This window comes from Nicotiana tomentosiformis, chromosome 1, assembly GCF_000390325.3.
Source record: "Nicotiana tomentosiformis chromosome 1, ASM39032v3, whole genome shotgun sequence".
NCBI lineage: Eukaryota > Viridiplantae > Streptophyta > Magnoliopsida > Solanales > Solanaceae > Nicotiana > Nicotiana tomentosiformis.
This window is the reverse complement of record NC_090812.1, coordinates 15,013,741-15,027,974: the sequence shown is the minus strand read 5'-3', so window position 1 is coordinate 15,027,974 and position 14,234 is coordinate 15,013,741. Positions and strand designations below refer to the sequence as shown.

At 41.3% G+C, this 14,234-nt stretch overlaps 2 protein-coding genes across 2 annotated transcripts; both read right to left on the bottom strand.

Annotated features, from left to right (window-relative positions):
- Positions 1 to 71: 71 nt before the first annotated feature.
- Positions 72 to 2,449, bottom strand: LOC104105429 (non-specific lipid transfer protein GPI-anchored 31). The gene is made up of 3 exons (XM_009613729.4): positions 1,995 to 2,449; positions 1,779 to 1,805; positions 72 to 480 (listed from the first exon to the last, which is right to left on the bottom strand). Exons 1-3 carry the CDS (start codon positions 2,347 to 2,349, stop codon positions 302 to 304), a joined length of 561 nt encoding a protein of 186 aa, XP_009612024.1. The 5' UTR covers positions 2,350 to 2,449; the 3' UTR covers positions 72 to 301.
- Positions 2,450 to 11,747: 9,298 nt separating this feature from the next.
- LOC138901232 (uncharacterized) lies at positions 11,748 to 13,194 on the bottom strand. The gene is made up of 3 exons (XM_070188993.1): positions 13,090 to 13,194; positions 12,222 to 12,999; positions 11,748 to 11,845 (listed from the first exon to the last, which is right to left on the bottom strand). Exons 1-3 carry the CDS (start codon positions 13,192 to 13,194, stop codon positions 11,748 to 11,750), a joined length of 981 nt encoding a protein of 326 aa, XP_070045094.1.
- Positions 13,195 to 14,234: the final 1,040 nt, after the last annotated feature.

Here is a 14,234-nt window from a genome sequence, read left to right as displayed (position 1 = left end):
TGGGACACTTGTAAAAGTCTCTTTTGGGCAATAATAATCGAGAACCAATTTAAATGAAACACAAACGAAAATAAAAGAGAAATCATCCAAATAAAAAACTCATGACAAAAACAAGTGACACTGCAGTGTCATCACTATTTACGCTGGTCTCATAAATTGCCTACCTCTACTTATAGAATTAGAGTGCACCCAATAAAGGTTCAATAACAAAACGCCACAACAATATCTCCGTTGTTTCCCCGCAAAACGCCATCCTAAAATGTGCTTAGAACCAGCAAAAAACCACAATCCTAGAATATGTTTAGAACCAACAGAAAGCTACAGCCATTACGGTCAGAACCAATTGCCCAATGGATAGACCAAGTGTAGTAGAATCAGAGCTTCCTGGAGCCGGTGCCGGAGCAACTTCACTAGCACCTTCGGCAGTGGTTGGAGCAACTGCCGCTGACGTGGTAGGTGATACGGCAATTGGAGAAAGAGCTGCACCAGAAAATTAAAGAATTAAATCCACTGCCAACTGTTCTTACACTTGGTACAATATGACAAATTGTTATACTTCATCATCCATAGTAAACTAAATACGTTTGATCTTTCTAGATAGGAAATGCAACATTCTCATGGTTTCAGCCAATTAAAAGGTCTAATAGCCAAATAGATGGTCATGCTTGCACCGTTTTGTCATCCAGCCCCTCTACTATACGAAGTTTCATCTAGACACCTCCAACTCGTTTAAAAAAAGTGATTTAAGCCCCTCTACGGGACAAGAGTGGGTTGCTCTATTGGTGAGCACCTTCCATTTCCAACCAAGAGGTTGTGAGTTCGAGTCACCCAAGAGCAAGGTGGGGAGTTCTTGGAGGGAGGTAGTCGGGGCTCTATCGGAAACACTTTTTACCCCAGGGTGGGGTAGGTCTGCGTACACACTATCCTCCCCAGACTCCACTAATGGGATTATAGTGGGTTAGCATGGAGAAAACCAAAATTTACAATGTCAAACATCGTAAGACTGCACTTACTAGAAAAATATTTTTTCATTTCGGCATGTTTGTTCAGCTTAAACTGAATGTTGCTTACCCATTAATAAATCAAATCATAAGGAAAACGTGTAGCAGAAGCAGATAAACTCATTATACTCCTACACTATGACCACCTCCCGTGGAGAATAATTAACAACAAAAAAACATACCTTTCATAGAACCAAAATGCACTCCCATATATTCATTTTTTATAGTTATATATATTGCATCTAACCTAAAGCAGATAAATTGCATCTTATAGTCTACCCAATTGTTGAAGATGAAATTTGGAATTAGGATTTATGCAAAACAGACGTTCAATTGAATGTACTGTATAGATTTTTAACATTTGAGTCCTCACGACCACATCACGTGAACAGTATACTAATAAAACAAGAATATGCACAAAATAATGAGGAACAAAATGTTCTCAAACAATAATTGCCATCTTTCCTTATCTTTATCCATCTACATCTCGAAAAATTGGAAGAGGGGCTTTTTTTTTTGGGGGGGGGGGGGGGGGGGGGCGGCGCGCAAATTAGTTAGATTACAGGGTATTCAACTAGAGGTCAAGATCTAGCAATTAACCTAGCACTCATCAGATTATATTTTTTTGTCTACAAATATTAAGAATGTTACGTGATACTTAAACTAATTTAAACACGTTGCAGAAATCATTTAACCCAAACAAAAAGACCACAGTCAAACCCGCATAAAAAAGAATTCTAAAAAATAACCACTACTATAAGCCAGATCTGTACGTACCAGGGGCAGCTCCAGTGTCAGTACCCACTGTACAAATACAAAAAAACAAAAAAATACGATTACAATCTCCAAATATTTTCAATATTACATAAATTTTAAGTTAAAAATCTGATTATTCGTCGGAAATAGAAAGCACACAAATGCTAGGGAAAATTTTTTTCTAATAAAAATCCAACGGAAAAACCCCAAAAAAAAATGTTTATAAGGAAAACTCACATCCACAGTTGCTAACAGAAGGAGCAGAGACATGGCAAGCAGCAGGAAGAGCCATAGCCTTAGTGACATTAAGAACAACTCCCAACTGAGCGCTGTTTTTGAAACCCTCACAGAGACACTCAGCGTCAGTTTTCAACACCATTTTCAAGCCTGAACAGCAAGTACCCTGTGGCTTCTTCTCTGTACTACCATTTGTAACAAATGACAAACAGTCAGCCAAGTTCAGTACCAAGTTGTTGCAGTCCACCGCTGGAGCAGGCGCCGACTGGTGAGATGCTGATTCTACACTTGTAGAGGAAAAAGCCCACATTAAAACAAGGCAAAAAAGAGCGAATGAGTTCATTTTGGAAGCCATTTTTTGAGAAAACAGAAAAGCTGTGGTTGATGAAGAAATGGAGAAAGTTTTGGGAACTTTTCTGTTTTTGTGTTGCAGAAGAATGCAGAGGAAAAGGTTGGAGTGAGGGTATAAATTGGGTAAAAAGATAATGGGGCGGGTACGCGTCAAGTTGGATTTGGGTCGGGTCATGATGTGAGCATGAAGGACACGTGGTATAGAATCCTAAATTAATGTGTCCTCTTCTACTGAACCCTATTAAATGTCTATTACCTTTTTCCCTTGTTATCTTTTTTGTGTTGCTTATCTTTTAATTCGACTTTAATTAACAATGTTTTGGGAGATTGTTTAATTTTGAAATCTTGATTTTTATGAAGTTTATATTGGATAGGACTCTATTTAGATTTGAATCTCTTATCACGTTTTGATTGTGAAGAACTTGCTAAATTTCGTGAGTACGATTTACAAAATATTTTAGTTTGAATTTGCCAATCAGATTTTAGTTTTTCGATATACTCTCTTGGCGCGTAACTACTAATGGAGATAGACATTATCAGATAATCAGTTGGACAGTAATTATCATGAGAGCGTTAAGATTTGAACTAATCACACTACTAATTTGTCCTCTCTCGGCTACTTTAGTTGTCCACCTGAGATTTTTTTTTTTTTTTTTAACTTTGTTTAATATCTAATTTGATTTTAAATCAGCAATGTGAAAGTGAAGATTTATGTCAATTCATAGTCCGATTATTATTTTTTTCGCAACGACTTTGGGAGGGAGATTTAAATTTCTCTCTCTTGACTATGATTATGTGAATATTCGGACCCATAATATTTCAATAGTAGTAGCAAACGTTTAAATATGACCCACGAGCCCTTATTTTGGGGACCACATTGATTAAAAGGTGGAAGAACTCCGCCGGACTTTCCCAACGGCTAATAATAAAGCAAAGGAAACGCCGCATATCCCTAGAATTTCGCTGAAAAGGCCAAAGCCTCTTGTATTTAGCAACAAATTAATTAACTCTAACACTCATTAATAGTGAAAGTACCAAGATATGAATTGGAAACAGGTTCATATTAGAAGCAGAAATATTTTGATTTCAGCTGACAATAACAGACCCCGTATCCCACCAGTAGAATTTAGAGAGAATGTATATACGCAATCTTATTCTTACCTTGTGAAGTATAATCAAAGCTTTGTTAATTTTGATTTCAGCGGAGTGATCTTTATTTGGTAACTGTTAGGCCAAACTTCACTAACCATTGTTTAATTTTTTCTAATGCTCTCCTTGCAAATAATGCTGGAGACATGAGATACGATGAAAAAATAGCTCAATTCATGCGTTAAAGGGTAAGGAATATTTGGAGACAGCTAATTAAGAGAAAATGCCCTCCCTATATTACACGTTTCTGTCAAAAATGGCTTCGGCTTTGATAACTGTCTCCTCAAAAAGACCAAGCAAAGTTTCTAGGCATGCAAATCCTACTAATGATGTTACATGCTCAATTTTTTTATAGGATAAAATTACTATTAAAAATATAGTTAGTCTAGTTTCTTTTACATTTGATTTGAAAAAATGAGCGAGACGCTTTAGGCCTAAATTGACGCCCAACAATAACTTTTTTCTTCTACAGAATTTGTAATTGAAAACATGGATGGGAAGAAATGATTTCTAACACTCACACTTTTTAAAAGTAGGAATATTTTTTGGATTTTCCTAATACGCTGCCAGATATTATGCGGCGGAAATTTTGATTTATGTTTACCCAAAAAATCGGATAATGTTAAATTTATATATGGTTCTAAGGATACGTAATATCCTTTGATACAAAGATAACAATACAAGTATTTTGGCTATGAGAATGGGAGTGATGAACAAAAAGAATGAATAAGATGAAGTAAAACAAACACAAGGAGATATCTTTATATCTGAGAAAAGATCTTTTTTGTTCCAATCTATTCTGTGTCTTCTTCCATAGCTTACAAGGATTCCCCCTTTATAGTAGAGGGTCATTACAAAAAATAATAAAATAAAACATATAGTGGAGGACCCATGATGATTTGTCTCTTCCTCGATTCCCGCCAAGATTCTCTCTCTTGGTGCGGTTGCAACGATTCTTGTCTGTGAGCTCGATACTAGCTCGAACTCGTTACTAGGTCGAGCCCTTCGGTCTTGGCTCGAGTTCGACCTTCGGGATGAGCGTCGCGCATTTCCGACCTCAAAGCAATGCCTTGCGGATCGATTCGGTCACGGGCTCGATAAGGTTATCGAGCCGACTCCTCGAGCAGCCTTCGGACTCGAGGCTCGTTAGTACTGACTTCGGAGCTCACTCCCAAAATTCCACTCCGACTTCATACTACTTGAACTCGATCGAACGTGGGAAGGTCGAAATCTATTTCGACCGTATACATATAGTCCTCTCGTTTCTCACGGAGGATAAGGTGAGAATCGATGTGATTTTTGGCGGTTCGATCGAGTTATAAGCTGACGTTTTAACAGGGATCGATTATGACGTATGTGATAGTTGTCCCATCGATTTAGCCTTTCAAGGTATTTAATGCTTGTGGGATGGAGGTCGGCCACCTCTGATATAGAACTGTCATGATGCGAGCCTATAAATAACTCTTCCATCTAACATTTACCACTTTTACGCATTCACTCCCCCAAATTTTCTTATCTTTTATTTCTATCTCGTCGCTTGTAAAGCCATCTACACCAGAGTTTTGGTGTCGTCAATTTTTCACTTTTCTTTGTCTTTCTTCCTCTCATATCAATGGCCAAAACTTCGAAAACTATATCTCAGAAGGAAAAAAGCTTCTTCTTCACGGTCGTCCGGCGACAAGGCGCCGGTGGAGCCGTCCACCTATGACTACGTTCCCGGGCCGTGTACTCTGAAGATCGATTTTAAGGTTGAGAATCCTTCATCTGTCCCGGGTCGATGCTAGCACGTGTCGATGTACATGTGCTCTATAACGGAGGGTCATCTCGAGGCCGTTAGAAAAGACTGCAACTGGGGTTCCGAGGTTGTGTTGCAAATTCCATCCCCCGAAGAGAGCGTCATCACCCATGTGGAGGGGGTTTTAAGTGTTTACACTTATCCCTTCACATTGGGTCCGGTTGACCCTTTGATCATTGATTTATGCAAAAGATGTCAGGTCACTCTCGGTCAAATTCATCCATCACTATGGCGTATAGTAATCCTACTCCGCTTCTTCTCCATCAAAGTCGGGGGGCTGGATTTTTCCCTGAATCACCTCATACTGTTGTATTGGCCTCAAATCTTTCGAGGATTAATCAAACTTCATCATCGGGAATCGAAGGCTTTGATGTCGAGCATCGACGAAGACAAAGATCGGGGTTGGATGGGACGTTATATTCGGGTGAGGACCCATGAACTTATTTCGGAAGAGAAGATGTCGTTCCCCGAGGAATGGAATTTCGACCGTAAGTGGTTCTCATAAGACGTTGCTTTTCGTATCCTTTCCCGATTTTTTCTGATGCCTCTTCCCGATATACAACTTCCCCTTGGATGGCACAAGCGGTGCCCGACCTCGAGGATTGGGTTCGGAAGTTAGCCTCGACTTCATCTTATGCCGAACGCGCTTGGCGTGATTTGGCAAAAGGTAAATAGGAGGCTAAGAACCACAGTAAGGTTTTACTTCTCATTTCCTTCGAAGTGTTCTTTATGCTCCACTCGTTACCGATTTCCTTTCATGCAGGTGTAACCAAGGACGCCGCTTTGAGGCCTTCGAACGGTGAAGAAGGAACCAAGTCCCCGGTCCCGAAACCGGGGAAAGACAAGAAGCGAAAAGCTGCCTCTCGGTCAGAGGGTCCCAAGCCCAAAACTCGAAGGGTGAGGAGGAAGGCAATTGCTTTTCCGATTGACTCGGTCCAACGACTGAGAGAAGAAGAAGACGAAGAAGAAGAAGAAGAAGAAGAAGAAGAAGAAGGCGGTGCCTCGGCTTTGGTGATCCGATCTGCGAGAGCTATCGAGGTCACCAAAGCTCCTGAGCCGATGGCGGCTGTACCGGTTGGGGTTGGCCCCGGGATCCCGAGTCTTGATCGGAACGCCCCGAGCGATTCGCTTGGGGCTATGACAGCGAGTCATTCGCCTTCCCTTCCTACCTTTTCTGAGGAGGCGTTAAAGGAAGCTCGAGAATTGAAGACCCCCGATATAGGCAGAGGCTCTAGTGTAGGAGATCCCTTTCGGGATTGCTTTACTGGAGTCTATGATGCTTCCGATATTGGGGACGTTTCTCTTCTACTAGAAGAGGCCCAACGTTTCATTACTCGGGTAATGATTTTACTATACTTGGTTTCTTTGTTCTTTTCCGAACTTGACTCGTGTTCTTTCCCTACTGTGCAGGCCATTAGTAGGTTTCGAGTCGACCTTAGCCAGTGTGAGGTCGAGCTTCAGAAGGTCTTGGGGGAGAGAGACGCCCTGCGGCTTCTTTGCAGCCTAAAGGACGAGGCTATAAAGGACCTCCAATCGGATTTGGCTAAGGCTCGTGAAGAAGAGGCCGAACTTGATAAGCAGGTAAGCCTCGTTCTGTTAAAGTATGGGTTTGAATCGACTGTGGAAGTTAACCCTTCATTGTCTCAGCTGCAGCAAAAGGTTGAAAAGATCGGGTCACTTCGGGAGGAAGTTGATCAAATCAAAGCTGAATGTAATCGGTGGAAGGAGACTATTGACCACCTGGCTGCGGAAAAAGAGATCATTTTGACCAACTTATTATCGGCCGATGTTCAGCTTCAAAACGTTAAGCAAAAGGGTTCGACTCAAGCTAGAGGATCGAGGAGCTTGAAGCTCGGCTTGCTGAAACCAATGCGGAGGTTGAGTCGTCGAAAATCTTGGCGGATAAGTCCATTGTCGTGTATCGGGCTGATGCCGAGGCTGCTCAGATGGAGGCACGAGAGGCGACGGATACTGCCGACACTCGAGCACATTAGATATCCGAACTTGCTAAATGTAGGTCTCAGAGGGAGACCCTCGAGGAGATACACGCTCGAGGTTTCGACCTTACTGAAGAAATAAAAAAGGCTAAAGAGCTCGAAGCTGAAGCTGAAGCCTTGGCTTCTGATGGCGATGATGATGATGATGACGGTAGCAAGAGCGGATCCGAGGATGGGGAAGAGCCTGACAGAGAAGCAAACGCCCCTGAGGATGATCAGGAAGCGTAGTTCATAATGTTTTTACGTTTGTAATCAATCATGTAGAAATCTTTGTATATAGACAACTTGGCCGATTTGTGAAGACTTTATATGTGCCTTACAAATGTTTTCACAAGGATCTTAACAATTCAATCAAATTTGGACTTCGTAGTCTCTATGATTGATTGTTCGAAGTAACGTAACCCTTAGGCTTACTAGTTGAGTCAATGATTCGAACTCGAAGAAATATAATCCGTAGGCATAATAGTCGAGTGAGTGCTTGCTCGAACTCGAATTAAAAGTAGCCCGTAGGCTTTAGTCGTCGAGTGAATGATTCGAACTCGAAGTAATATAGCTCGTGGGCGTAATGTTCGAGTGAGTGCTTGCTCGATCTCGAAATGGAAGTAGCTCGTAGGCTTTAGTCGTCGAGTGAATGATTCGAACTCGAAGTAATGTAGCCTGTGGGCGTAACGGTTGAGTGAGTGCTTGCTCGAACTCGAAATAAAAGTAGTCCGTAGGCTTTAGTCATCGAGTGAATGATTCGAACTCGAAGTAATGTAGCTCGTGGGTGTAATGGTCGAGTGAGTGCTTGCTCTAACTCGAAATAAAAGTAGCCCGTAGGCTTAGTCGTCGAGTGAATGATTCGAACTCGAAGTAATGTATCTCGTGGGCGTAATGGTCAAGTGAGTGCTTGCTCGAACTCGAAATGAAAGTAGCTTGCAGGCTTTCGTCGTCGAGTGAATGATTCGAACTTGAAGTAATGTAGCCCGTGGGCGTAATGGTAGAGTGAGTGCTTGCTCGAACTCGAAATTAAAGTAGCCCGTAGGCTTTAGTCGTCGAGTGAATGATTCGAACTCGAAGTAATATAGCCCGTGGGCGTAATGGTCGAGTGAGTGCTTGTTCGAACTCGAAATGAAAGTAGCTCATAGGCTTTAGTCATCGATTAAATGATTCGAACTCGAAGTAATGTAGCCCGTGGGCGTAATGGTCGAGTGAGTGCTTGCTCGAACTCGAAATGAAAGTAGCCCGTAGGCTTTAGTCGTCGAGTGAATGATTCGAACTCGAAGTAATGTAGCCCGTGGGCGTAATGGTCGAGTGAGTGCTTGCTCGAACTCAAAATAAAAGTAGCCCGTAGGCTGTAGTCGTCTAGTGAATGATTTGAACTCGAAGTAATATAGCCCGTGGGCGTAATGGTCGAGTGAGTGCTTGCTCGAACTCGAAATGAAAGTCGCCCGTAGGCTTTAGTCGTCGAGTGAATGATTCGAACTCGAAGTAATGTAGCCCGTGTTTATCTTAATTCTGATTGCATAATAAATCTCCAAATAGAAGAATTTTTCTTGGATATAAGATATCGCGTCTGGGTTCGGGCCAACTACATGAGCATGGTTCGTTTTGACCATTTTGGCTCTTACAACGTTTCCTACTGGAACCCCGTTGTTGCGAAATAACTTTCTTGTATCAGAACTTGATATATTTGAGGGCTAATGCCCCCTACTATTCGAGGTCGATTGTACGTAGATCTAGGATACTTGTTGTAAGTGCAGCACGATCGTTGATTGCCTCATTAAAAACCTTGCCGAAAAACCCATTTGGGATAAAACCGGTCTAAGGGAAAAAGAGTGCAACGCGTGCTTTCAAGCGATGGGTCCATCTTAGCTCTTGTTCGGACTTCTGCAGGGGTCAGTTTTGAAATATAAATGAATATGGAAGGGTCGTACCTTAGCAGTAGTATCGCTTTAGATGTGACACATTCCAACTGCTTAATAGCTGTTTGCCGTTTATAATGCCGAGCCTGTACGATCCCTTTTCGACATTCTTGAGAACCTGATATGGACCTTCCCAATTTGGTCCTAGTTTTCCTTCGTTCGAATTTCGTGTATTGATGGTGACTTTTCTTAACACTAAGTCCCCAGGCTTGAAATGACAGAGCTTGGTTCTTCGATTATAATATCTTTCGATTCGCTGCATTTGGGTGGCCAATCAAACGAGAACATCTTCTCATCTTTCGTCCGATAATTCGAGGCTGGTATTCATAGCCTCGTATTTGATTCTTCCATCGTGAATCGAAATCTTGTACTGGGTTCACCGACTTTATATGGTATCGATTCTTCGGACCCATATACTAAGGAGAATGGGGTCGCCCACGTACTAGATTTTGATGTTGTCCGATATGCCCAAAGGACATCGGGCAGGATTTCTCTCCATTTTCCTTTAGCATCGTTCAACCTCTTCTTTAGGTTTTGAATGATAGTTTTGTTCATTGATTCGGCCTGCCCGTTCCCACTGAGGTGGTATGGTGTTGATAGTATCCTTCTTATTTTGTGATCTTCGAGGAATTTTGTTACTTTACTGCCAACGAATTATTTCCCATTGTCACATACTATTTCGGTGGTTATCCCGAATCGGCATACGATATGATCCCAAATAAAGTCTATAACTTCTTTCTCTTTTATTTTCTCGAACGCCTGTGCTTCAACCTATTTAGAAACATAGTCAGTCATAAATAAAATGAATTTGGCTTTACCTGGGGTCGATGGCAGAGGGACGACGATATCCATTCCCTATTTCATGAACGGCCATGTGGATAGGACTGAGTGAAGTTGCTCTCCGAGTTGATGGATCATTGGCGCAAACCTTTGACATTTGTCACATTTACGAACAAATTCCTTCGAGTCTTTGCCCATATCGGTCCAATAATACCTTGCTCTGATTATTTTTCGAACTAATGTATCGGCACCGGAGTGATTCCCACAAGTGCCCTCGTGCATTTCCCATAGGATGTAATCGGTACCTCCCGGACCCAAGCATACTGCCAGCGGTCCATCAAATGTCCTTCGATATAGCGTTCCATCTGAAGCCAACGTGAATCGAGCAACTTTAGTCCGTAGGGCCCTAGAGTCTTTTGGGTCCGATGGGAGCTTTCCGCTCTTTAAGTATTCAATATACTTATTTCTCCAATCCCAGGTTAAGCTTGTAGAATTTATCTCGACGTGACCTCCTTCGATTACCGATCTCGAGAGTTTTTGGTACAAAATGAATATTTTTATGATTTTATGATTTACGATATTCCTAACATGCATAAACAATGAGAATAAATACAAAATAAATAAAGAAAAACTTCTAAAATTCATAAAAATAATTAAAATTATTTTTGGATTATTTTTAGGAGTAATTTCCTATGTGGGGCAAAAATTAGATGTCACACTAGCGTAGTAGACCGGATGAAAAATTTTGTTGACGTGTTACCCCAATATAGCCCCAACCGCTATGTCACTTGCATCACACATGAGTTCAAAAGGTACACTCCAATTTGGAGCGGTGATGATGGGAGTAGTTGTCAACTTGAGCTTCAACAATTCTAAAGCCCTCATGCAATCATCATTGAAGTTAAAATTAGTATCCTTCTCAAGAAGATTGCACAACGGGTTCCCCACCTTAGAGAAGTCGTTGATGAAGCGCAGGTAAAAACCCGCATGGCCTAAGAAACTCCACACACCCTTCACCAAAGTTGGAGGCGGAAGTTTAGAAATCACCTCAATCTTTGCTTTATCAAATTAAATTTCAATTCTTGAGATTTTGTGGCCAAGTACAATGCCTTCCTCGACCATGAAATGGCATTTCTCCCAATTGAGCACCAAATTTGTTTCTTCATATCTGCCAACACTTTGTCCAAATTTGCAAGACAATCATCAAAAGAATCTCCAACCACCGATAAGTCATCCATGAAAACTTCAAGGTAGTCCTCCATTATGTCCCTGAAAATAACCACCATACACCTTTGAAAAGTCACCGGTGCATTGCACAACCCAAATGGTATCCGCTTGAAAGCGAAAATACTATAGGGACATGTAAATGTTGTTTTCTCTTGATCTTCCAGAGCAATGAGAATTTGGTTGTATCCCGAGTTCCCATCAAGAAAGCAATAGAAAGCATGGCCGGTCAATTTATCGAGCATTTGATATATGAAAGGAAGTGGAAAGTGATCCTTCCTTGTGACTTTGTTGAGCTTGCGATAATCCATGCATACCCTCCAACCGGTCACCATTCTTGTAGGAATAAACTTATTATTGTCATTGATGACCACCGTCATGCCCCCCTTCTAGGACAAATTAAACCGGAGAAGTTTACGAACTATCGGAGATGGGGTAGACAACCCCAACATCTAACCACTTGATAATCTCCTTTTTGATAACTTTTTGCATAGTCTCATTGAGTCTCCTTTGATGTTCAATGGATAATTTTGCACCATCTTCCAACTTAATCTTATGCATGCAAAAGGTGGTCCTTATCCCCCGAATATTCTCCAAGGTCCAAGCAATAACCTTTTTCCTCTTTTGTAGCACCGCCAATGTGGAATCTACCTGCATGTTAGTCAAACAAGAGGAAAAAATAATCGGTAAAGTAGAACAAGGACCAAGAAATTCATACCAAAGATATGGAGGCAATGGCTTCAACTCCAAGGTAGGATGCTCTTCAATAGAAGGCTTTGTCGGAGGAGTTGTCCCATTTTCAAGATCCAAGGATAATTTTCGGGGTGCAAAGTTGTACGACCTCATTCCCTGCAAAGAATTCAGATTTTTCTTGAAGCCATCCATCTCGTCGTCATCAAAGTTGAGCAAGACGGCCTCTAACATATCACCAACATTGATTGTAGTACATGTTTCATCAACAATAATATCGGTTACTAATTCCACACAAAAAACACCTCATTGCTATTTGGTTGCCTCATGGACTTACACACATGGAATATCAATTTTTCATCATCAACCCGGAAAATGAGTTCTCCGGCTTTAACATCACAAAGAGCCTTACCCGTAGCAAGGAAAGGTATCACAAAAATAATCGGTACTTCATAATCAACCTCACAATCCAGAATGACAAAATCCGTCGGAAGAATAAATTTATCAACACGAACTAAAATAGCTTCAATTACACCCAAAGGCCTCTTCATGGTACGATCGGTCATTTGCAATCTTATAGAGGTGGGTCTTGGTTTCCCGATTCCCAAAGTTTTGAAAACCGAATAGGGCATCAAATTGATACTTGCCCCAAGATCACAAAGAGATTTAGGAAACTCGACATTTCTAATTGTACAAGGAATCGTGAAAGCACCGGGATCCTCCAACTTAGGAGCCATTGAATGTACAATTGCACTCACTTGATGAGTGACTTTGATGGTCTCAAAATTCATTGACCTCTTCTTTGTTACAAGATCCTTCATAAAGTTTTCATAATCGGGCATTTGTTCCAAATCTTCAACTAACGGCACATTGATTGAGAGACTCTTCATCATGTGAATGAACTTCTTGAATTGATTCTCACCGTTTTTCTTGTCAATTCTTTGAGGGTATGGAGGTGGAGTTTTAGGCAATTGTGCCTTAGCCTTTTGCACTATCGGCTTCGGCATGTCAATAATATTTTCCCTAGATGGCTTCACCTCATCTTGAGTCTCTTCCACACTATCATCAATATCAATCCGAACTTCATCATTAGGTTGAACCACATTATTCGGGATCTACTCTTCGTGCAACACTTGATCATCATCAACAAGTTGCCTTTGACTTGAGGTGGGTGCATTTCCACCTATTTCACTTCTTGCGATAACCTCCATGGCATGCCCCATGTTGTTTCCACCCTTTGGGTTTACCACGGTGTCACTTGGTAGTGCCCCCTTAGGACGAGAATTTAAAGCTTGAGAGATTTGCCCCATTTGAACTTTTAGGTTGCGGATTAATGTATTGTGTGAGGCAAGTTGGGAATCCGAATCGGCATTCTTTTCCATCATTTGCTTGAATAAATTCTCAATATTCCCTATATCATTGTTTGAAGAACCCGAAGCATGGGAAGGATAAGAAGGTGTGTTGCTTGATTGTTGGTACTTTGGGGGCCTTTGAAAACCCAACCCCCGGTTTCCTTGATTGTTATTCCATTTGCCTTGATTATTACCTCCACAATTTCCTTGGTTGTTTCCACTCCAATTTTTTTGATTGTTGTTGTTATGACAATTCCCTTGATTGTTGTCACCACTCCAATTTCCTTAATTGTTAGAATTCCAATTGCCTTGATTGTTTTGAGGTCGCTATTGTTGTTGGCTTGGGCCTTGGAAATTGTTTCTTTGCCCTTGAAATTTTTTCACATATTGCATTTCTTCTTCTTGTTCATTATAGGAATCATCTTTCTCAAAACTACCATATTCTTACACATAGTTCTCCACTCGATTTTGCACTTGTGGACCATTGGTCCTCCACTTGTTCACCATCATGTTCACTCCTTCCATAGCATTGACCTGCTTAGGATTTTGCACTTGATTTAGTTACACTTTTGCTATTTGAGTCATGGTAGTTGTCAATTCGGCAATGGTTTGCCCATGGTTTTGCAATTCTTTATGAAGGTGGATCATATTGGGGTCACCTTGAGGAACATTGGCCGGGATTGCCAAGCCGATGACATTTCCTCCATCTCATCCAAAATCTCACACGCCTCCGCATAAGGCGTAGTCATAAAGTTCCCACCGGCTAGTTGATTCACTACACATTGGTTGGTTGTGTTAATCCCATGATAGAAGATTTATTGAATCATGTTTTCCGTCATATCGTTATTGGGATATTCCTTAACCATTGTTCTATAGCGCTCCCATATCTCGTGTAGTGGTTCATTCGGCTCTTGCTTAAATGCCAAAATCTCATCTCAAAGTATAGCCATGTGTATAGGAGATAAGAGCTTAGCAATGAATTTTTCCGCCAACTCATC